Source organism: Crassostrea angulata, unplaced genomic scaffold, assembly GCF_025612915.1.
Source record: "Crassostrea angulata isolate pt1a10 unplaced genomic scaffold, ASM2561291v2 HiC_scaffold_14, whole genome shotgun sequence".
Lineage (NCBI taxonomy): Eukaryota > Metazoa > Mollusca > Bivalvia > Ostreida > Ostreidae > Magallana > Magallana angulata.
Genome location: NW_026441569.1, coordinates 333,036 through 358,164, shown reverse-complemented (window position 1 = coordinate 358,164; position 25,129 = coordinate 333,036). Strand labels below are relative to the sequence as shown.

Here is a 25,129-nt window from a genome sequence, read left to right as displayed (position 1 = left end):
TGACAGGCTTGAATGCTGAATCTGAGCCATAGGTTATGGATGCTGTATGAGGTTTAGTTTTTTGAAAAAGGTCACATGTTTTATAGGTGATAGCTTACAAAGTTGATTTAACTATATTATAAATCAAACGCAAAGGTTGCTTCAGATGCAGAGCCTGGTCTCCATTATCAAGGATGCTACAGAAATCTCCTACCTCACTTAAACCTGCTTGATAGATAGATGTGGTTGTTAAATGATATAACATTATTCCTATGATAAAGTATTGTATGATATAAAACACTATTGTTTAATATGATACAATATAATATCATATGTTATATTGTAAAAAGTTATATGATACGATAAAATATTGTATCAATTTTTTTGATATTTTATGATATGATATTGTATCATGATATTGTTCTGTATAGTATTGTATCATATGATACAATATGTATAATATAATATTGTATTATATAATATTTTACTTTTAAATTATCACATGATTGTATAATTTGATATTATATAAATAGTGCCTGTTTGGGAGGGTAACAGTTGAAATTGACACCCCGAGAAAACCATTGTCAACCGACGCGAACTGAATGTCTAAATTTTTAAGAAAATTTTACTGCTTTTATATAGGAATAACGTGAATTCTACAGCGAACTGTACGCGCAAAATTTCCGCGCATGTAACATTTTTTAATGTTGCCCGTTGCTAAGTGCGTTGCTAACGCTGAGGGTAATAGAACGGATTATGAACTGCGTCTTAGCCAATCAGATTTCAGTATTTAACATAAAAGTATAACAAGATACAATGTTGTATCAAATTATATTGTTTCATATGATACAATATCATATTATGTATCAAATATTATACAATATCATACAATACAATATCATACTATATTATACAATATAATACCATATGTTTCAATGTTATGATGTATTATGTAATATGATATTGTATCTTATAGTCCAATATTGTATTTTATATAATGATGTTGTATTATGTGATCAAATACAATAAGGTTTAACACAATACAACGTCATTTCAAACTTACAATATCATCTTTGTTTATTACAGTATTTTATTATATTATATTCATGCATTATAACAAATTTTATCATTGGTTATTTTGATATCACGTCTCGAAGTATAAAAATGCGGATTGACCTGTACATTCTAAAAATAAGCTTTAAAAACTCGGATTGACCTGTACTTTCTAAATATAGATAAGGGAAATTTTGCTCTAATGTTAAAATGAATTTGATTGGCTGGCGTGATTCACCCCAACCAATCAAAATTCTCTCTGCGTTAACAAACAACAAAGATGGAAGTTGCAGACGTTAAAGTGAAAGGTTGTTTTGCGAAAATTAATGACGCGGAAATGAAAGTTATAATGGAAAATGTTTATGCCAGGAACACTAATACAGGGTAACTGCAACAGCTGTTAAGCTTTTTCGGGAATATCTCGAGTCGAAAGGCGAGAGCCGAGACTTCGTAAATTTCGAGTGCGAAAAGCTAGCTAAATTTTACATGGACGCTAGAACGAAGGATGGAGATATGTAAAAAAAGACTTCGAAAATAATATAACGAATGTAGCCCTTTCGCTCGGTCGATCCATAGATATATCGCATTCACAGAAAAGCATATCGACCTCGCACTTCGTGCTCAGTCGATATGCTTTTCTGTGAAGTCGATATATCTATGGATCAACCTCATGAAAGGGCTATATTTGTATAGTATTATATGATATATATTGTATGATAGGATGCAATATTTAATTTTATATTCTTATATTGACTAACATATGAACATATGAAATCATATAATTTTTTAACAGATGATATATGATTTTGTGTCAAAACAGAATCCATGAATATCCAAGATCATAAAGTATGATTTTCATTTAATATGATAAAGGTGGTCTCATAAAGGTGATGTCTCATAAGGGTGATGTCTCGTCGCGGTGAGCTTTGTAATCTGTGATTACCTATGTTTCTAATTTCAGGAGAAGTCTCCCTTGATAAAGTTCAACAATGGCGGATAAACAATGTGGGATGCTGTCTTGTCAACAACAGTGAAATTTGACACCTGTATACCCATATTTCTACCAATTGTCTCAGTCTTCTTTGTTGTGTACATCAGACAGGTAAGAAAATCAAGATAATTGTTTGAAATCATTTTAATAAGATGAACAATAAAAAATATAACATTTACATGTGAGAGTACCTCATGAAAGGACATGTCACATTTTACACACACTCATCATTCACACATTACCATACATTCAGTGCACATTATTAAAACATAGCAATCATTAAATGTAATACAAAATTCACATGATAGGTATAACGAACATTTCATACATGTTAACTACGAGGTTTGTTTAGAAATTATTGACACATTTTCTCTTATTCTTTTGGGGAAAACAAAAAATCCTTGAAACTTCATCAAAACGTTAATCAGGAATGCATTTTACAAAACAACTAATGACAAAGTCGTAAATATTTTCAGTTTCATGGATTCAATTTAATGAATTTTTTTTATATAAAACCATTTATTTACAACTATTTTGATTTTAATCATATTTTACAGCCATTAGAATAAAATATTGATTAGTTCGTGATTAATTATCATTTATTTAGTTGGTCATAAGTTGTAAGTTCTTTTGTAAAACGCATCCCTGGTATATCAATGTGAAAAGTTTCTTGTTCATGGCATAATTAGATCATTCCTGGTAAGTGGATCAACATGCCCTAGTCCTGTGACTTGGCGCAATCGCAAACTCTTGGCAACATCATTTTAACGCTTCTCATTGCTCTTGTGTTTAAAAGCATTACAAACAAACAGAAATAAGAATTCTTTATTTCTCATCTTTTGTTTTTATTTTAAAATGTTGTCATTTACATTAATATACATTTTCTCTAATTCTTGATTTTTTGTGGAAAAAAATTTGAGTTATTTCTACCCGAAAGTCAATTTACTGGGAATGTCTACTGTAGTCAGTTTGGAAGTATATTAGAACTGGCCCCGGGGCCATAAAACTTAGCTAGCTCAGATCTGAGACCGAAATTTGAGACGGTCTCAAATTTCGGTCTAAGTTTCACACTTGGTGTGCCATAAAAAATTCTTGTCTCGGTCTCAGTCTCGCTTTCTTAGTTTGGTCTCACTTTTGAGCTCAGAAAGTTAGACAAGTAAATAGGTGTCTAACTTCTTAGTTTTTGCTCACTTTCAATATGGCTTCCGTGGGTGCGAGATTGAATTTATACAACATCATTCAGCGAAGAAGAAAGACGCCCCGTCCAAGAGTTTTTAAGGACAGAAGCAACCCACTGGAAGAACTCCCCGCAGATGAAGTTTTTAGGAAGTACCGTTTTAGGCCAGACACCATTCTATTTATAGTTGGTATGTTCTTCGAAGACTTGGTTCATCCAACATTAAGAAATTCCCCTCTGCCTCCTTTGCTACAAGTTCTGGCTGCCCTGAGGTTTGTGGCGACAGGATCATTTTATAACTTAGTTGGAGAGTCCCTGGGTGTAGCCAAATCTACTACTGGCAGAGCCGCACGCTATGTCTGTCATCTTTTGGCAGGGAAAGCAGGGAATTACATAAAGTTTCCGAGGGATGTTTCGTCCTACAAGAGCAGATTTTTCGAAATAGCAGGTAAACTTTCATTACTTATCTTCTCGTTTGTTCTCTTCGGACGCCCTGACTTCGTGGTCATAGGAGCGGATCGTCCAGCCTCCGTAATGTTTACATACATTTTACCCCAAACTTATCCCTCATATGAAAGACAGTCATGCAAAATTTTCCGCTTCGATTTCTGTCAAAGTTGGTATTTCGGTAGAAAAATACTTAATAAATAACTATTTAAAAAATCAGGAAAATTCATCGATAGGTAGTTGAGATAGAGCGTTTTCAACACTCGCGTTTTCTGCAGATGTTCACTGAACCGTATTTTTATACCGGTGTCGCTAAACACCCGACACAATAGGCCTATTTTACCAATCATCGACGAATTCTACTGAGACATTCACTTTTTATCATAATATTTATTACAATGTTAATATTAAAGCATGCATATAATAAAATCCCAATGAATAATATAAATTGTTAATGGAATCATAACTTGTATCGTTTGGGTAAATAGGAGCTCTTGATGCATTTTCTTACTTTCGTTTTCAAACGCCATGGTCGATTTCTGATCAAATCATTTTGTGTATTTTCTTCGCAAGTCGAATATATGAGGTAAGTGTAAAAACATGATGAAAGTTAATATTTGTCGTAAATGTAGAATTTGTGTTTCAGGATTTCCAAACGTGGTTGGATGTGTAGATGGCACGCAGATAAAGATTAAGGCACCGAATGTTAACGAAGGGGAATATGTGAACAGGAAAGGTTTCCATTCGTTAAACGTCCAGGTAATATTTTTTCCAACAAAATGGACTATAAAGATTAAAATAATATATACACAATGTATCATTATTCATTAAGTTAAAATATATAGGATGAGCCATGTGCGGATCCAGAAAAAAACATTCCGGGGGTGGGGGGTGGGGGGGGTCGTCAATCCCAACCCTGTGTGCATTTGCTATTGAATATTTTAGACATTTGGACTTTTATAGCTAAATTGGCTGCGCTCAAGATCATAGCTGCTACATTATAGGGCTATATAATATATGTACGTTGCAGCCTCAGTGTTAAACAGTAAGCTAACCTACCCACTACATGTACGTAGATATTTGTAGCCTGAATATTTTATGCAATGAATCAAATTCACGATGGCTATCTTATATACCACTTCGTCACAGACATGAAACATATATATTTAACGATACTTTGTTCATCCTATAAGTTATGAAGAATTTTTGCATGCATATTTCAGCTTAAAATTACCGGTAACCAATTATGTCCATGTTATTATAGTCTGTCCCAAGTTATTGCTTCCATCACTTTTTGATGATTTTAATAAAAATACAGATATGTGTGAAAGAAGTACAGTTAAAATCAATGAAATGAAAAATATCCAAGATATCTTCATGGACAAATTATCCCTTTTCACTCATAAAATTTCACATGAACGAAAACAAATTTCATATTGAAATTTATAATGGGAAATGTTTACATCTTTTCTCCATTCTCCAAGTACTTGGGACACCTCGCACAATTTTTCAGTGTTATCATCCAGGCTTATAAATGGCTGATGCAATGCAAAATCCCTGTAGACTTTCTATTTTTGGATGTGTATTGAAACCTGAAGCGTAGGGGGCGTTTCAAAACAGATAATCAGGATATTTTTCTTATTAATGGATGAACGTAGTTTAAGCACAAAGGTATTTACTATTTATTATTATTCCAACTTCAAATCATAGACCTAGTGGCCCACCAAGCTGCTGTTCAATATACCTAGACATCTACGGCCTAGCCGCTAGGCTAGCTGCTATGATCTTGAGTGCAGCATCTTATCAAGATGGTTCCACATTTTTATTCATACCATATTATTCACCAAATTTCCCAATTTATTGTTAAACTTTCTTAATTATTATCTAGCAGAATTTGCTTAACATTATCTAGTTAATTACAACTATTTCATTGGACTCATTTTTTCAAAATATTGCAGATGGTATGTGGCCCTGATTTTTGCATCACAAATGTTGTTGCCAAATGGCCAGGATCTGTGCACGATTCTAGGATTTTTAAAGAATCTGTATTATGCAGAGAGTTTGAAAATGGTATGTTGTTTGGTATGTTCTACCATGTTGTTATTCTATACCCTCACCATCTACCTGAAAATAAATTTATAATAATAAGAATTACTTAAATAATTAAAAGGGGTAACAATTAAAGGTTTTGTTCTCTATCATTCCGATTTAAATTATTACACCTTTATGACTGTGTATTCCATCAAATTGAAAACTGACTATTACAAATAAAATTTATGCAGGACACATACAAGGAATGCTGTTGGGTGACTCCGGATATTCGCTCAAGACTTACTTGATGACTCCATATTTAAACCCCTCAGAGGCACACATGCAGCGATACAACACGGCACATTGCAGGACAAGGGTGCTAATAGAGCAGACTTTCGGGGTTCTAAAAAGAAGATTTTCCTGTTTGCACAGCGAGCTGCGATTATCACCACAGAGGGCATGTGTTGCAGTGGTTGCCTGTTGTGTGTTACACAATATTGGCATCAACAGAGGAGACATCATCTCAAATTCCGATGACAATGACCTTAATGTCGCTGAAGATGTAGATGGTGTAGTTGACATGGGGGGCAATGGGAAAACTGTGAGGGATCACATTGCTCGTAATTATTTCTGAATTATCAGACAATTAATGACTTTGCATCTTTTAATTCTGGTAATTCATTTTTTTTTATCAAATCAAACTATACTTTTCAAAATTGATAAACAGTTAATTGTAGAATAGAAAACTTGTAACCAATTTTATTTGAGACATACATGTAGTAATATTAAGGCAGATATTTTCAACATGCAAAGAACAAATTTCAATATTTTATAAATATACAAAGTTGATTTGATTTGATTTATGATAAAGAATCTCACAAAGCAAGTTTCAGAGAGAGAGAGAGAGAGAGAGAGAGAGAGAGAGAGAGAGAGTATTGGTACATATGTATTTGACTACCATATGTTTTTGTTGACACTTTTTACCATATCTAAGTTTCAAATAAAATTTACTTGTAATATTGCCCATATTTACTGAGGTTATATATTTCCTTATTTTAACTGCCTTTACCATATTACCGTAATAAAATGAGCATGAATCTTGGAGATTGATATTGCATGAATGGAATTAGAATATCTTATCAAATAACATGTTTCTTTTTAAAAAGCTAAAAAGCTATAAAACCATATGGTAATTTTAAATAAATGTATGATCAAACAACCCCCCCCCCCCAAAAAAAAAAAAAAACCCACACACAAAAAAGGCAAAAATATCAATTACTAGCTATGAGGAAAGATTTTTTTCAAAATACTGGATTAAACTTCTGAAAATTGAGAGAGAGACAAGTAGTTCAAAGAGCCATTTCTTAAAGAGTTTTTCTGCATCTCGATTAATTCCAGTTCTGCAGACACCTTCTTCATTTTCAGCTTAATGTAATCACTCTCCAATCTTAATTTGTCTTTCTCAGCTTCCAACACCTCCAAGTGTATCTCGCTTATGTCCCTACTTCTCTTTCTCTTGGGAGGATTCTTGTCAGCCATCTGCTGGACCGGTACACTTGTACTGGTACATGCAGTCCTGCATGAAGCTTCCTCTGATTCTGGAAGTTGGGGTTGATCTCCTGCAAGAAACATCCTAAATCAGTAATGAGAACAATGAAAATAATTTAATTGAAAATCATTCTAGATAAGATGATGTTTAATTACTTACCTGTAGCTGTACAAGCCGTTTCCAAACCCCCATCTATTCCATCCATTGAGGGCTTTCCTGCTAGGAAGGTCAACATGGCCTCATCCATGGGGGAGGGAGATGGGGGCTTTGGTCCACCACCTGTCCCTGGATATTTTGTTTGACTGTTGATTTTTTTGGCTTAAAAAATGAAATGATTTACTGTAAATACAATGATTCATGCAAATGCACATGATATATCAATTTTGAAAACTCTCTACTGACAGAATAAAAAAGTGATTATGTATGTTACCTCGCTGCTTCATATTTGACCATTGCTTCTTAACTTGCTTGACTGTTCTCTTTTTGACTGTTCCCTTTCTATATAAAGAAAAAGGAGACAAAATAAGTTTTAGTAGTTAATGGTGACAGTGAATGCTTTAAATTGTAATTGAATTATACTTTTTTGTGTGTTTTATTTAAAGGAAACTATCAGTAGTATCCATTCCAGAATGAAATGTGCATCCGTGCCGAATATCTGTGTGGTCGAAATGACGCGACACCCACATTTGTTACTAGCTATGACGTAAAATGTAAACAGTCTGAGTCTCTATAAATAGTTCCTAACTAGGGAGTTCATAAGTCTTTTTTAGGTGAAGGACTTTTTATTATTCGCCAGACTCTGTTGACAAAATGATATGGAAGAGTTGCTTTGCATTTATGAATATAGCTTTTAACTCTTCCGTATAGCCAACTATTTTTTTATACGACACATTCACTGAAAAGCTGATCTTGTCATATTCACGATTGCATCGAGCTGCTGAACCAATAGAATATGCATATGAGAAAATTATTTTGAAAATAATTATTGTGATTATACTATTTTATTTTCAACATGTTTAAAAATAATTAAGCGACTTACGCATTAACAACGTCCGTTACTTCAAGCCAGGCTCGGTTTTTCTCGGCCTTGCCGCTACTCGCCCCTTTGAACTTTCCATCAATGACTTCAATTCTTTTGGAAACTTCTTCATAGAGAACTTCCCTCTCCAACGGAGTCCAGTATGGCTCGTTTTGAACCTGGTTCATCGTTTGTTCGACGTTTTTGCTTATGAGATAATCAATTTCCCGTTCACCCATATCGGCTGCTACGTTGATTGACGCTGATGACGTCAATTAACGTAAAATTACGTAACAATATGCATACGAACTAGGAAAAGATAACACTGAATAGTATTTACATTTATAAAATTTATTTTCATACTTTTTCATGCATATATTTTTATTGCGCAATATAGTGGGCGTGGCACTGCCATGTGTCAAACAAAGATCATCCACAATTCACTTGATATCCTGCTAAGTTTAGATCTCACTTTCTGTCTCAAATTAGACATTCTTAAGTGAGCTTAAACTTCCTTTATGGCACACTCTAAGTGAGACGAACTAAGTTGAGATCAATATCTGAGATTTTTTTTTCGGTCTCAGATCTGAGCTAGCTAAGTTTTATGGCCCCGGGGCCTGATCACAACAGTTAGTGTGTAAAAAGTACTTGTCATTACTATAACCGATTTGGTTGGACTTTTCCGATGCGTCATGTTTAATTCTATCAACTACATCATACATAAACAATTTTTTTAATTGGTGGATTCAGCTTACCGCTGATTGGTTGCTGGTTAACTCAGACTAAATTATGCACGGACAGAACAACAACATATCAGAGAATGAAAAATTTACATGGGTACTCGTGACTGTCGAAATTGGGCTATTTTTTGTATGTGTACACTTGTGATAAAACATACATACGGTACATACATATATAGCTGTAGCTCTGTGTAAAAATTTTGGGTTAGTAAATATAAAGCTATAGTGCATACAATACTTACATGTACAAAAAACTTTACGGCAATTTACTGAGCATAAAAAATACGCTTTTTAAAAAAAGATTTACATCATACCATACCACATTTTGTGCAAATAATCCATTTAAATCATTTAGTTTACAACTGTTAATAATTGTAACTTTACTTGGCCCAAACTTTCTCCCATTAATGATTAAACAACCTTTAACTTGGAAAGCGGATCAAGAGCTTTATTTTTTATGTAAGTAAACAAACCAGTGTACATGTATGGAGCTGGTGACCGGTGGTTCAAAGACAGGTAAAATAAAGAAATCTGTAGTAAATTGTTTGGGGATATTTTAGTATATATATTTACACCGAAAGTGATAGGGCAACAGAAGAGAAACGAATCGGACACTTGCCTAATGAAGACGCACATATACAAACCCCCTTGCACTCTCCACTTCCTTCTCGTTCTGTCACACCATCGTTCAATTCTTTTATTGACTGTCGATTGCCGATCGAAAAGTGTAGGAATCGATCTATCACTTCACTTCGACTGGCAAGTTAGTAGGTAATACATGTGCATTATACATTAATGGTATTTACATGAAATGAACGCTTAGCACATGCAATTTTTAAATATTATAAAAAATAACGCCGTACTCTGGACTGTAGCTTGAGGCTATGGTTTAAGGCCCGTTTACAGAGAGAGAGAGTTTTGCACAGAATTTAAACATAGGGGATAGTCGATAATGACTCCATATTGGGGGAAAATGAACTGTTCTGAGAAATCCTTCAGCTATGGCATTGCATAAGCATGTACTGATAACTCCGCCTTAGAAAAGGAATTGACCAATCATAAAGTTTTCACAACGGCGGCGTCTATAATTATTCATGCATGACATTGCTGACAGAAATGATTGTGACGCTATAGAAAAATCCAACCAAAGTTGTTTTGATAATATATAGTTCCTTTTTCTTAATTCTAGACAGGCAATCAGTGAAAATATTATGTTGAACTGAAGCTCTTCATCTCTTGTCATTGTTTAGTTTTTGTCTGAGCAATTACGTGGCCTTAAAAGGTCTTCTTCTGAGATTTCCACGAGTTTGATGTATATTCGCTGCGTCGTTTTGACGTCAAAATTTAAGGTAAAGTCGTTGTTAAATTTCTATTGTTCTCTAAATTATTTGTAATACAACGGAGCCTCAGTTATCCGGACACTTTCGTTCTCAAGTCCAATCGTCCAGATAAGTGAAGCGTCCGGATATCTGAAATGTGTCTATTGTTGTCTTGAATGATAATGTATTTGTATGTACAATGGCTCCCAGTGTTGATACTAGTTTTTTTGCCTTTCATACCATATAGCAACACATGCTAGAGTTGTCTGTTGATATGAACGTTTTTATAGATATAAAGAACTCTGCTTTATTTTATTATTTTGTCATGAAATATTAACCGGACATTAATGATAAACGAATCTAGCTAAATTATTTGTGTCCAAGTGTGATATGTGTAAGATACACTGTTGTTCGCAATTTTCCAAATTTTGAAAGTGATTTGGGAAGTCAGTGTGTTTATACAAGCTACTCATGAGGGTCTTGCACGTAAAAAAGGTGTGAAACTTAATTGACAGGGGAAATCTTTTGTACTGAGTATGGTATCATCAAATTTTACTGTCCAGTTAAATGAAGCAAGATTAGTAGTAAATCAGTGTTTTGTGGTAAAAACAGACCGTCCAGATCCGGAACGCGGAATTCTGGATAAATGAGACAAAATAACATATAAAAAATCTGTTCCCAAATAAAATCGTCCGTAAACTGAAGCGTCCGGTTATCTGGCATCCGGATATCTGAGGCCCCACTGTATAACTGTATTTCAACCCAAACATATTAAGTGAAACGATCAAAAAATAGTTGCAGAAAATAGCAAAATGAACTTATTTAATTTGACTTCTTTTATCATTAGCTGTAAGTCTGCGGAAACTTAGAAAGAAGATGTTCAGGTTTTTTTAATCTCCAAGTTCATACTGCGCCGGATACCCCGACCACTGACTTGTTTAACTAAACAAACTATTAAATATTCTTTTAATATTACTTGTTGAGGGTTCTTCAATGTTTATGCCAATTTTCACCAAAATTCATCATTTAGAAGGGGAAATATTCCAGCTGTCTCAATAATTTCCGAAAAACCCTTGTACATACACCCCCTACCCACCTACCCATGATGATCTTCCCCCCCTTTCCACACTTTGCTACTTCCTGTTTAATTTTGGATCTGTTGGGGATTTACGTTCAGTGTCTTTAGACTTTTTATTGTAGAGCTGATATCTTTTAGATCTGTAGAATTTATATTTTAATTATAGTTTTGTTTCATTTAAAGTAATTTTGCCCAATTTTCTGTTGTTTTAGATGATGGACCACTCTACTTCTTTTGACAACAGGTGCCCCTACAGATTCACAAAGTTCCAATGTTGAATGTCCATGACCCTGGTTGAGTGAGTGCACAACTTTATGTATTCTACTTTCAAAATTTCGACTACTAGGAATACATTTTGGATTTGATTTTAATTATACGTATGCCCTGTTTAGAGATTCTGATTTTTGTGTGCAAGTGTGATATTTAACAAGCATCTGTCTTCTTCTGTCATGCTCAATTCAAAGTCATGAGGCAACACTGAAGGGTACCACTTGTTGTTTTTCAGTCCGCGACAGGAAAAGGAATAAAGTTGGCAGGAATTTCCGCACTGTCTTTGGTAGCAGCTGATGATGGAACTGACAGCAGTTGACATGGCCTGTTTCTTCAAAGGTAAGTCTCCGGAGTAGTGATTTTAGAGTTTTCGTACTCCGTCCTGCATCTAAGCTTTAGGTCCAGAACAAAACTTCTCTGCATGGATTCTCTCATAGCTTTTGTTCTTCCAGGAAACATGTCACTCCTGAATGGAGACTTAGCAGTCTGTTTTCTTTGAGAGTCAAAGAAGTGGCGCAGGTCTTTGAGTTTTTCAATCATATGCCCTTGCTTTTCAGATGCACCAGAAGCAGCAGCACTATCTCCATCACTGGTGAATTGGGAAATGACAAGTGGACGGTCATCACTTTGCAGCTCAACGATGCATTCCGCAGCCCATCTCTTTTCATCTTCTATGGTGTTCTCAGGAGGAATGGTTGCAATGCAGTCTTCATGTCCTAGGCATGTAACTTCCTTTTCCTTGGTTCTAAAATAGGTGCCTTTCTTGCATAGTTTATTGCCACAAAACACAGCCACACCATTCTTCTTGGTAACATTTTCTCTTAAGGTCAGACGACACGTTCCTCAATTTTAGATAACTTTTTCCAGGAAATTGTTAATGGTTTACTACTACTTTGACAAGCCTTCTTGCAAAAAATTAGGGTACCTTCCCAAGCATTTCTTCAAAATACTAGAGTATGCAATTTCCTATATAATCTTCTTGAAAATACACTTGAATTGCTGATATAAAAATAAATTCATCTACACCACAGCGATATTCACTATATTAGAACTACATCTCTGCCGGGGTGGGGCTTTGAACTCACGACCTCTATAACCTATAAACGCTTCTGACAGTGAGCTGCCACGGTTCTAACCACTCGACCATCTAGACATATAACCACATCTAAGTAAATTGTGATCATTTTTAAAGTAATTATAAAATTAATATTTTTTATTGGAACTCTTTATAACGAGGAGATACAAAAAAGATTCTCGAGGAACATGTTGTCTGACCTTAAAGTGTATGTCACTTGTGTGGCAGTTTCCCGATCGCACTGAAGGTGGCATTGTAAAACGAGGCATCTTCATCCGCTCTTATAGGTGTATTGGCAAATCCACATATCTCATTAAGCTCTTAAATGTCCTGATTTATTTTCTTTATGCTGTTTTTGTTCAAATCAGTGATGATTTGGCCTACTGTGTTGCAGGTCTGATGAATGTTGGTGGCTGATGCTGGGTCAATGTTTGTGCCTAGAAGTATACCATGCATATCCTTTGTTGTAAGGCTGGTAGCCAAGTGGCCAACAGCCATGGCAACATTAAGCTGTGCGGCTCTCCGTCCCTTTCCTGATTGACTGACTTCCTCGTAAAGCTTTTCATGGTGACTGGTGTAATGGCACTTCTTACATCAAATGGAAAGGATCCATGCCAGACATTGCTTTTCCTCCCCATGCTGGTTCCAGTCCATTGATTCGTCACAGTTCAGGAATTTCTGTGAGTGCTCTTTAAAAGGATTGTTCCATAGCTTGCAGTTTTTAACTGGGTTTTCTAAAGGAAAAATCTGGTTATTGATATGGTGATAATGACAGGCGGGCAGTTGCCAAAAGGTTACCCTTATTGTACAGAAAATTCCTCCTACAGTTTTCAAGATAGGAAATTGTTCTTTTGCAGATTATTTGGACATATATCAGAGGTGTGCATATTGCTAGGATTTTGATTTATGATAATTTATGAAAAAAATACAAGCTGTTAAACTTGGTCATTTTTCGGCAAAACATTGCATGTAGGGTACCCCTATTGTACAGTTAACTCCTCCTATAGTTTTCAAGATAGGAATTTGTTCTTTTGCAGATCAATTGGACATATATTAGAGGTGTGCATATTTTGAGTGTTTTGATTTTTGATTATTTATGAAAAAATACCAGCTGTTGAACTTAGTCAGATCAATTGGACATATATATCAGAGGTGTGCATTTTGCTAGGATTTTGATTTCTGACAATTTATGAAAACAGTATGAGCTGTTGAAACAAAATTATGCATATAGGGCACCCCATTTCCCTGGATAGGTAATGTTCATCAATTCAGGGTTGACAAATGGATTATAGATACATGTAATGTTCACACAAAAGAAAACCTGGTTTGCTGTCACATTGACAGCTTTTCTCTTGTTTCATGATGGAGTACTTTGTAAAGTTTGGCATTGGGGTTCGGTGACTCTGCATCCATGTACGAGTCTCCTGACTTCACTTCACTTGACCCGGGTCGCAAAATCTTCATTTAATTGACTGTTTCTGTGATCAGCATCGCTAACTGTATGAAATATTCCATCCTTCTGCTTCTGTACAATGTCCTGAACTCTTCTTTACTCAGCCTACTGATAAGACATAGACACTTGACTGGACTGATGGTCCCTGTACTCTTCTGGCCCTTGTTGTGAGGAATGTTTCCTTTTTTGTAGATGTCGAATTAGCCATTTGGTCCTTTCTTTGCCATGATTTATATTGAACTGTACACTTGTAGACATTTTCTAAGAATATGATGTTGTGTGTGGAGCAAATTTTTTAAGTATTGTAAACAGATTTTTGAGCATTGGCTCACAGATATCTTGTTTGGCTTATCAGAATCAATAATGAATAAATGTTTATGACATGAACATTTTTTACAAATTTGTCAGTACAAAGCATGTATATTTTAATTAATTTACTAGTATTTCATCAATTTTAGGAGGTTTTCTTAAAACCCGGGTAGAATCTACCCTTATAAGGAAATCAATATAATTTTTGACTCATTATCATTTACATGATACTAATACTCAGAAACAAGTAGTAAACAGACTATTTTATTGATTCCAGACACCAAGACTTGAAGAGAAACATTGTAATAAGAAATGAATGGGTAGGCATTATGTGAATGGCTGAATTCAGGTATGTAACAATTCTCATTTCGTTCTAAAAATATTAGTTTTTAGCTCACCTGAGCTGAAAGCTCAAGTGAGATTTTCTGCTTAAAATTTGTCTGTTGGCGTCGTCATTGAAAACTTTTCACATTTTCATCTTTTTCTCCAGAATCACTGGGCCGATTTCAACCAAACTTGGTAATCACTTGGTAACCATCGTAAGATGAATCGCAGTTGTTAATGCGCGTATTGTGTGACCATGAGTCTGTTGCTTAGCATGTCTCGTGTTATCTTGCAACGTTTTACTATCATTGCTCGACTTATCAGTAATATGCCATGCTTTGCCACTAGTATTTATACCCTGTATAAGCATCTCTGTTTCAGACCACAATTCAACAGCTATACTCTGTCCCGAGTTTTTGCTTCCAGCACTTTTTGCTTGATATTTGGATAATCATAAATACCTTTGTGCTCAAACTACTTTCATCCACTAATATGAAAAATGTCCAAATTATCTGTTTTGAAACGCCCCCTCTACCGCTTTAGGTTTCAATACACATCCAAAATTTGAAAGTCTATTAGAATTTTGCATTGTTTCAGCCATTAAGAAGCCGGCATGATAATGTTGAAAAATTGCGCGAGTTATCCCGAGTACTTCCGAATGGAGAAAAGATGTAAACTTTTCCCATTATAAATCTCCGTAAGAAATTTGTTTTCATTCCTGTGAACTTTTATGAGTGAAAAATGATAATTGTTCAATGAAGATATTTTGGATATATTCCCTTTTATCGATTTCAACTGTATTTTTTTCACAGGTATAAGTATTTTTCTTAAAAATCATCAAAAGGTGATGGAATCAATAACTTGGGAAAGACTATAGTTTACATTTATTGCATGATGGTGAGTGAAATATGAAGATTTATTTCTCCAAGAAAAATCATATTTTTTCCAGGGCACTGCCGCAGGAAATTTGTTTTTCTTGGGGAATAAGTCTTCATATTCCCTGAACATTAATGCAATAATGAACAAGGTATGATTATACAAAATACGTTGATTTCTAAAAATTGTTTTATTTCCTCTGTTACTCTCATTTTTCTTTCGCTTGCTTAGATTGTGCGAATTTCATACAAATACTTTATAGCTCACTGAGACGATGTCAGGGGGAGCTTATGCTATACCCTTGGGCGTCGGCGTCCAAAGTTTTTGTTGCAGGTGCCCTTTGATAGCAATATCTAAGTTACTGCTAGTCTGTACTTCACCAAACTTGCATTGATGGTGTGTCTTATGATACTGATGCACCAGACAGGCTTGGGTGCTGAATCTGAGCTATAGGTTACAGATGCTGAAGGAGGTTAAGGTTTTTAGAGCTGGTTAAAGTTTTTGTTGCAGGTGCCCTCTGATGATTATATCTTAGTAACTAATTGTCCTAACTTCACCAGACTTCCATGGATGGTGCATCTTATGATACTGATGCACCAGACAGGCTTGAATGCTGAATCTGACCCATAGGTTTCGGATGCTGGGGAGGTTAAGGTTTTTAGAGCTGGTTAAAGTTTTTATACCCCCGCAAACGAAGTTTAGGGGGGTATATTGGTTTCACCCTGTCCGTCTGTCCGTCTGTCTGTCTGTCCGTCTGTCCGTCTGTCTGTAGACGCAACTTTGTCCCCCCTATAGAATTTTTTATTACTGCATGGAACAGTTTGAAAATTTGTACATATGTTGAACACCATCTGAAGATGTGCACCTGCAATTTTTTTTAAGATCAGACAAGATTTAATGATTTTATGACAGTATTCATTTTCCTTATTCTATATATTGTACACTAATGTTGAAAAGTAAGGGAGGTAATCCTTACAGATTTTATTAATTAATTAATAGAAAACACTCTAAAATATATTTATATAAATACATCCAGATGGATTTTTTTGTCTTTATGTCTTAATTAATAAAAAAATAATTATTTTTTATATGTATTCTATCAACTGACAATGCAAAGTTTTTGTTTGTCAATGATAAATTCTTAGGAGCTAATGAGAACATCAAAGACAAGTTTGGCTGAATTCATTTGTCCCAAGGGAGCCATTATCTGAGCCATGGTTCAGATGGAGCATGTGTTTAGGGGAAATTGATAATCTGTAAAATGGGTGATGGTTTTGGGGCTATTTTAAAACTGTTTCATGTAAACCAAAAGGTCTATCATTATAAGGAAATAAATAATATAATTATTAATAAAGAAGTTAAACTATTTTTAGAGGTTGTTTAAATTTATTTGTCAAGTAATTTGATGAAGTGACCCTATTGGGCATTAATTTAAATGAAATTCAAAATTACTGATATGATTGTAGTGTTTTGGCAATTTTAAAATTGTTTGTAATATTAAATTTTCTTTTTTACATATTTTTACATAGTATGGTAATTATGGTAATGTTTTGGGAGTTTATTAAATTTAACAAGCTCATCAAAGAAAATCATAGTCCTATGGGATCAATTTTCTGATATGGAGTTCAATTGTGCCATAGGAGAAAGTGAGGAAAATTTGAAACAACTAATTGCATCTGTCAAGACTCTTATTAGAAAGATATTGAAAGTTATATCAACAGAAGAGCATTGCTTGGCTACCAGTATTTCTATTCACTGCAAAGGGAGGGGTTATTGTCATTTTGTTGGTTTTTCTTTAAATCAATTAAATTAAAAAAATATATCATCAAATACATACATTTGTAAATGCATTACTGTTATAGATATGTATTTACAGTGAAATTCTGACAATTTTGATTTTAATTTTTCTTTGTTAACTATTTTTTTTTTTTTTTACAATTCTAGAATTTTTTTTTTGTATGTGTTCCAAACCTTAATTATTATTCAATTCAATTATTTGTCCCATTTGAAATTAGCCTAGCGGGGGTATTAGTCCCATTAGGACAGTTCTAGTTGAAACAGGTGCCCTCTGATGATCATATCTTAGTTATTACTTGTCCTAACTACACCAGACTTCCATGGATGGTGTGTTTTATTATACTGATGCACCTGACGGGCTTGAATGCTGAGTCTGAGCCATAGGTCTCAGACGCTGGATATGGTTAAGTTTTTTGGAACAGGTCACGTGTAATAGATAATAGTACTATTTCAAACTTGCATAGTTGATTAAACTGTAATATGAATGAATCACAGAGGAAGCTTCAGATACAGAGCTTGATCTCCATTATCAAGGATGCTAAAAAATATATCTTAGTTAATACAGGTCCTAACTTCACCAAACTTGAATGGATGGTGTGTCTTATGATACAGATGCACCTGACAGGCATGGATTTTGAATCTTAGCCATATTAGGTTGCGGATGCTGGAGCAGGTTAAGGTTTTAATTGCTAGTGCCCTCTGATGATAATATCTTAGTTATTACTGGTCTGAACTTCACCAAACTTGCATGGAGATGCGTCTTATGTATACTGATGCACCTGACAGGCTTGAATGCTGAATCTGAGCCAAAGGTTTTGGATGCTGGATGAGGTTTAGTTTTTTTGGAACAGGTCACATGTTTTATAGGTGATAGCTTGCATAGTTGATTTAACTATATTATAAATGAAACGCAGAGGTTGCTTCAGATGCAGAGCCTGATCTCCATTATCAAGAATGCTAAAGAAATCTCCCACCTCACTCAAACCTGCTCGATAGATAGATGTGTTTATTGTTAAATGATATAACATGATTCCTATGATATAGTATTGTATGGTATAAAACAAAATTGTTTAATATATTACAATATAATATCATATGTAATATTATAAAAAGTGATATGATTCAATATGATATTGAATCAATTTTTTTTATATTTTATGTTATGATATTGTAACATGATATTGTTATGTATAGTATTGTATATTAGGATACAATATTGTATAATATTATATTGTATTATTAATTTATTATTTTATCACATACTATTACATAAGTTATTGCAATATATAATGTTGTATCCTATGATACAATATTGTATATTCTATAATATTGTATCATACGATATTGTATAATATGATATTAGTTTCTGTAATATAGAATTATATCACATGAAATTGTATAATATGATACTGTAAAATTTTATATTGTTATACTTTCATGTTAAATACTTAAATCTGATTGGTTAAGACGCAGTTAATAATATTTTCTATTACCCTCAGCGTTAGCAACGCACTTAGCAACAGGTAACATTAAAAAATGTTACATGCGCGAAAATTATGCGCGTACGGTTCGCTGTAGAATTCACGTTATTCCTATATAAAAGCAGTAAAATTTTCTTAAAAATTAAGACATTCAGTATAACAAAATAAATAGTGCCTGTTTGGGAGGATAACAGTTGAAATTGACACCCCTCGAAAACCATTGTCAACCTCCGCTTTGCGTCGGTTGACAATGGTTTTCTCGGGGTGTCAATTTCAACTGTTACCCTCCCAAACAGGCACTATTTATATAATATTGTATTATGTGATCAGATACAATAACTTAAAACACAATACAATGTCATACCATACGTTACATTATCATATCTCATTATTGTTTATGATGGTATTTTATTGTATTATATGATATATGTTGTAAATATGATAGGATGCAATATTTAATTTTATATTATTGTATTGATTAACAGATGAACACATGATTATTATACAATTTTTTAACAGATGATATACGATATTGTGTCAAAACAGAATCCATGAATATCCAAGATCATAAAGTATGATTTTCATTTTATATGATAAAGGTGGTCTCATAAAGGTGAAGTCTCATAAGGGTGATGTCTCGTCTCGGTGAGCTTTGTAATCTGTGATTACCTATGTTTTCAAATGCGATTATTTCGGCAACAGTTTTTGATTCATATCTAATTTTATCAGTCGAACGAATATTCAGTCGCTTCTGCACATGCGCCAATTGTGAAAGGCGCTTTAAGGATTGTATGTTAATGATATTTGAATGTACATGTAGATCTAGCGTCTTTGGACACAGACAATTGTGAAATATCAGATCTATCTGAAAATGAATCAGGTAGTAATTCAATTGAATGATATGATATATGTTGCATTTGTCATAGAATCTAATCCAATAGACAGTATATATAAATGCTTGGTAACCGCAATTTAAAAATGATAATAAGGACAGCATATTTATTTTTAGGTTGACAAACCAGCCGCTCGGTTTTTTTAGTTTTTAGTAAAAAAAAAATTGAATTATGAAAGAGGTAATCTTTTTTTTCCCAGATAGCTAATTTTTGGTTCGGGATCAAGATTTCATCTGGTTCTATATTATTAGGTTACATACCACTATTTTTACCACGTGCTCATTGACCACACAAGTAGTTCTATTCTAAAAATGTATGTTTTTTTTACAAAAATTCCCAGGGGTGCTAAATGGGCGAATTTGGTGCCTTTAGGGCATGGATGGAAACAAGAAGGTTTGAAAAAAAATACTTGCTAAAAATAATTGGGAAAGTTGATCTTTAAAGGCGCAAAAGGAAGGGTGTAAAGAGGCCAATGTTTACAAATATTCCAAAGTGAAAGTGGATATTGCAGGGTAGAGGTTACTGTAGGGGCCATATCTCAGCCCCCTCTTGATTGATTTTCCTGTACTTTGGAAATGTTGTTGGACTAATGATTGTCTATTATTATGCCAAATTTAAATAGATTTGAGCTGGTGGAATTTTTTATATGAATTTTTGTTTTAAAAAGGAATAAGAGGGAAAAATAATTGTGGTCTGTGTCCTATCAGGTCAAAAGTGAAATTGCTTATTTGGGGTTCTATCTCCCATTTTTTAATAAATATCAATTGTTTAAGGTAATTTATGGAGAAATTGGGCTTTTTGTTCAATTATGAAACTTTCATTTCATCAAAATAGAGGAAAAATTGGGGGTGGGGGGTGGATTTATTTTTTTTTGTTGGGTGATTAGTATGACCCGCATATGCAAATGAGGTAAGTCGTATTTCTATGTAATCATGCGTTGGCACTATTTCTGTCATCTGCAACTTATATTTCGTGGCTATGGACGAATTTCATGCAAAATACAGAAAAAAAGTGCGCTCGGGCTCTGCTCCTGGTTTGAATGGTAAGTGTCACGTACATCTGGACTGGTGCTAGAAGCAGCAACAACAAATATGGTGTTGTATGCTACAAGCATCCAGTACAGAACAAGTGGGTTACCGTGCATGTACATAGAATCAATGTCATGCTACAGTACCTGCAATGTTAATTTTTACAAGATAAACGATAGGATAGGATTCATGCATGATAGGATAGGATTCACGCACGATAGAACACTCAGTATACACGCACGATATGATAAGATTGATACACGATAGGAAAGGATAAACGATTTTCATGATAAATGTATAACCGCGTTAAACGATCTTCACGATAAACCTGAATATGGCAGAATTTGAGAAAGAACACGTACAAATCAAGATATACATGCAATTCTTGTTATTAGCAAATGCCCAGTTGTTGTAATCGCTGCATCAATATTATAATGTATTAAAATGACCAGTTAAATTTTCTTAACAAATATTATGAGCTGAAATGATCAATTATTTGTATTGTTAACATTGTTTTCAATAACCCAGCAGATCGCCGCGAACATTTCAGCCTGAGAGCAAATAACACGGACTCAATGAAAATACAACTTTTGCTCTAAATAAATATAAAATCTATCATAAATACATTTATTTCTAAATAAAAAAATCATTAAAATAAATTATATTGCACACACGTTAAAAAATATTAACACAGATGCACATTCCGCGTACGATTTGTTGACATTGTTTTTATTACCGCACACCCAAGCCGATCGCCGGGAACATTTTAGCCCGAGATCAAATTTCACACGGAAAATATAGTGGGTTCAATTAAAATAATACTTTTGTTTTAAGTAAATATTAAGTATATAATAATTACTGTTGTTCCTATAAATAATGATGCATGCAAAACGAATTATATTACATACAAGTTAATGTATACAGTCCGCGTATGATTTAATATATTCGATATACAGGTAAACATGTTACCATGTTCCTTAGAACTTGGATAGTTTACAATCATTTTTCACTTCCACTGCTTACAGATATGATTTACATGTACTACTGGTTAATTTGATCTAAAGAATTGAGAATTTAGTATCAGGATAGAATGCTGGATAGGAATTTACATTTTTTGTTTGATAAATGTCTGTATACGGCACATTGATTGACTCGTAACTTTGAAATAAATGTCAGTACTTGCTTATAAAAAGGCATAAAACGATTAACACGATAGGATAAACGGAAAAACTGTTAAAATTAAACGATAATCCTGATAGGATTAACGCATGATAGGATAGGATTAATGCATGATAGAACAGTATACAAGCACATTACAATAGGGTTGATACACGATACGATAAGATTGGATTGTAAAGAATAACGTTGTGGGTACCGTACATCATGGTTATCATGAGTTGGTTGCATCCATTGTTGCATCACACTTGTGCCACAACACACTGTGTGTTGTTTCGGAGCACATCACTCTTTAACCACATGGTATAAACAACCAGCGACAGACCTGCCGAGCTAGGGGTACCTGCCTGGGTCACTTTCCCTACCTGCCTTGCAGACTTGACCTTACTATTGACATGAATTGAGAAAACAAGGAATAGGTAAGTTTATCATATTTATTAGAATGTTACACCGCTAAACATTGGAGAGTCATGCATATCTCCTCACAGTAATGGTTTTAGTATATGCCTGATGGTACATGCTGATGGATTCAGTTCAAGCTTTAAGGTTAGTAATAGTCAGTATCATTTATGAAATGGGTATAGTGTCATTCAGTCACATCCTGGGCGAGGCCTCAGATGATATTGGCATGCTCCTCTCCTGTGGTAGGGATGATCACGTGCTGCAGGTAGGTTCATATCCAATTGTCCCTTCCGGTAGTCAGACTTTGTTTGATGTTCGTGACGATATAGATGGTGTCCGTCCATTTTCCTACCGTGCTGTTTGTTTCTTCTGGTCTTAATCTTTTCCTTTTTATGGTATTCTTGTCTGTAGAGGAACTGCTGATCAATCCTGGCTAGTCGTCGCTTGCCGTAGTCTGAGTATTGGACACCGGCAGATTCACACTTGAGTCTGTTTGAGGTTCCTGGTAAGTTATTCCTCCTGTGAATCATGGATTGCAGACGGCCTTCCATTGTTCTTGAGAATTTCACATTCTTGGGCATGTTAGCAGTTGCAGATCTATGGTAGGACTCCTTGGCATTGGTGTCAGTCAGAAGTTTCATGGCTGAGATAGCTTCCAGGCTCAACTTCATTTTCAGAACTTCTGCCACAATTCTTAGGTCGTTGTCATTTATTTGCAGGGCGGTGATACTATAGATGGCCAAGTTGCGGCTATAGTTTCACCAGTTGGAGACCACTCCCCTGTCACAGACCAAGGAATAGACGGCACACATAAAACAGTGTCCGTCATAACATGCAACAGTTGCCTCCAGGACTTTGGGTAAGAAACTGCTCATTTTCTCCAGGTCTCTGTCATACTTGGTGAATATCTTTTTCACTATCATGGAACATCTGGATTTTAAATCATTGCCAAACACCATTTGTAACTCTTTCTTTTCTTCTTTTGTCTTAGAATGGAACATTTCATCGCTGTATACTGCTCGGTTGCTGGCATGGAACTGTGATTGCCCAAGATGGACAGCGTCTGCTAGGCGCTCTACCTTCCACAAGGGATGAAGAGCCCGCATGGCATCGTCCACTCCTTTAGCACCTTGGGCAACGTTGTCTTCGGTAACGTACCGAACTAGAACATCTTGCAGGCCTAGCTGAATGCCGATATCCTTCGCCATCTCGTATTCCGAGAACAGAGCAGCCGGAGACAGGTTTGCAGTACATTCAGCATGACCGCCAGGACAGTCCACTTCCATTCCTTTGCCACGCAGCCATGCACCAGTCCAGCAGAGTTTGTTCTGTACAGCACAGGCAAATATGTACTTTCTATCTGTATTTGTTTCTACTGCCAGAGAAAATGCTTGACTGGCATTCTGGCCTAGGGTCTTCCGACTAAACATGACGCTGCTGTTGTACCTTGCATCTGTTGAAATGTTGATGATATTTTCAGGGTGTCCTCGAGTAACATTAACCTCTTTGACTTTTTGTATCTTGTCATTCATGTCCAGTTTGTTCAGTTCTGTCATTTTTCTGCTTGTTTTGCACAGGAGTGTCTCCATGAATAATTTGCTGGGAGCAGGTATGTCCAGACAGGTGAGGAGTTCAATCATCTTCTCGGCCCTGATGGCAGTGTCTTGAATGGCATATGCGAGAGTGATGTTGGTTGCTGATGGATTATGGCCTGGTCCCTCTTGATGAATCTCATGATACATGTTGAATGTCGGAAAGGTAAACGGACAATTTGCGCATTTTATCTTGTACTTCCAGGAGATGCCTAACTTTCTTGCCTCGAGTACAGCAAAATTTGGCATTGGGCAGGTGCTTGAAGTAGTCTGATGAAGATGGGCTGTGCTGGTCATCATATCAATCAATTTTTCTTCACTCACTACTGGTACTGTACCAGTTATCGGCTAAGACCAGTTATCTGCTAAAATGAGAGTTCGGGTTTATAGCATGCAACAATCCAAGATTTTTTAATTCAGTCGTCTTTTTCAAATAAAGAAAAGTAAGTTTGCTTGAAAACTTTCTTGAATATGCTTTATACATGAGCTTAAACGATCATTGTTTACCGCTGATTTTACATTTTTGCACTTTCGGCAGTGGGGGAAGGGACTTCATAAGTTAAAAATAGAATATTACCTCTTTGTGATACGTTATTATATCCCTTCTTTGATTTGACATATAAAATCAATACATTTAACATGTATAAAGAAAAGGAATTCACGAATTTCCCAGAGATTCGTAGTGCAATTGAACGCCTGATTGCACAATTATGTATTGAATAGTATACGATTTGGTGTTTTACAGTATGATAATAAACGAATTATTTTATGAGTTTTGTTTATAATGTATCATGACCCTGAATACTTTAGTCTGACCTCACAAGGGGCATAATTCAAACTACATTTAGCAGAGTATAAAATCAACATGAACACGGATTTATACTATGTTATTATCACGAAGCTGATAACTGGTACAGTAAATCGTAAAAACTCGGCAAATTCGAGGCGTGGTTAAAAGCACAAAACAAGATGTTTTGGGTTCTAAATAATGATATAAACTAACAGATTGATAAATAAGGAGTTCACTTTTTAAAGTATGTCAAGTTTTATCCAAAAATATCTAGAAATAAG

General features: G+C 34.9%; 2 protein-coding genes and 1 long non-coding RNA gene across 4 annotated transcripts in view; 2 read left to right on the top strand and 1 right to left on the bottom strand.

Moving 5' to 3' along the window:
• LOC128168562 (uncharacterized) overlaps positions 1–2,110 on the top strand; it is a 60,415-nt gene extending 58,305 nt beyond the window's left edge. The window contains exon 9 of one of the 2 annotated variants that reach the window (XR_008241405.1): positions 1,994–2,110. This is a non-coding gene — a long non-coding RNA (uncharacterized LOC128168562). The remainder of the gene's footprint in view (positions 1–1,993) is intronic. The other variant, XR_008241406.1, reaches the window with a different exon arrangement.
• Positions 2,111–3,046: 936 nt separating this feature from the next.
• Positions 3,047–6,699, top strand: LOC128168556 (putative nuclease HARBI1). The gene is made up of 4 exons (XM_052834750.1): positions 3,047–3,648; positions 4,294–4,406; positions 5,606–5,717; positions 5,930–6,699. Exons 1-4 carry the CDS (start codon positions 3,222–3,224, stop codon positions 6,310–6,312), a joined length of 1,035 nt encoding a protein of 344 aa, XP_052690710.1. The 5' UTR covers positions 3,047–3,221; the 3' UTR covers positions 6,313–6,699.
• A 218-nt stretch (positions 6,700–6,917) lies between these two features.
• Positions 6,918–8,862, bottom strand: LOC128168557 (uncharacterized). The gene is made up of 4 exons (XM_052834751.1): positions 8,267–8,862; positions 7,658–7,725; positions 7,387–7,545; positions 6,918–7,297 (listed from the first exon to the last, which is right to left on the bottom strand). The coding sequence occupies exons 1-4, from the start codon at positions 8,482–8,484 to the stop codon at positions 6,993–6,995; spliced, it is 750 nt and encodes a 249-aa protein (XP_052690711.1). The 5' UTR covers positions 8,485–8,862; the 3' UTR covers positions 6,918–6,992.
• Positions 8,863–25,129: the final 16,267 nt, after the last annotated feature.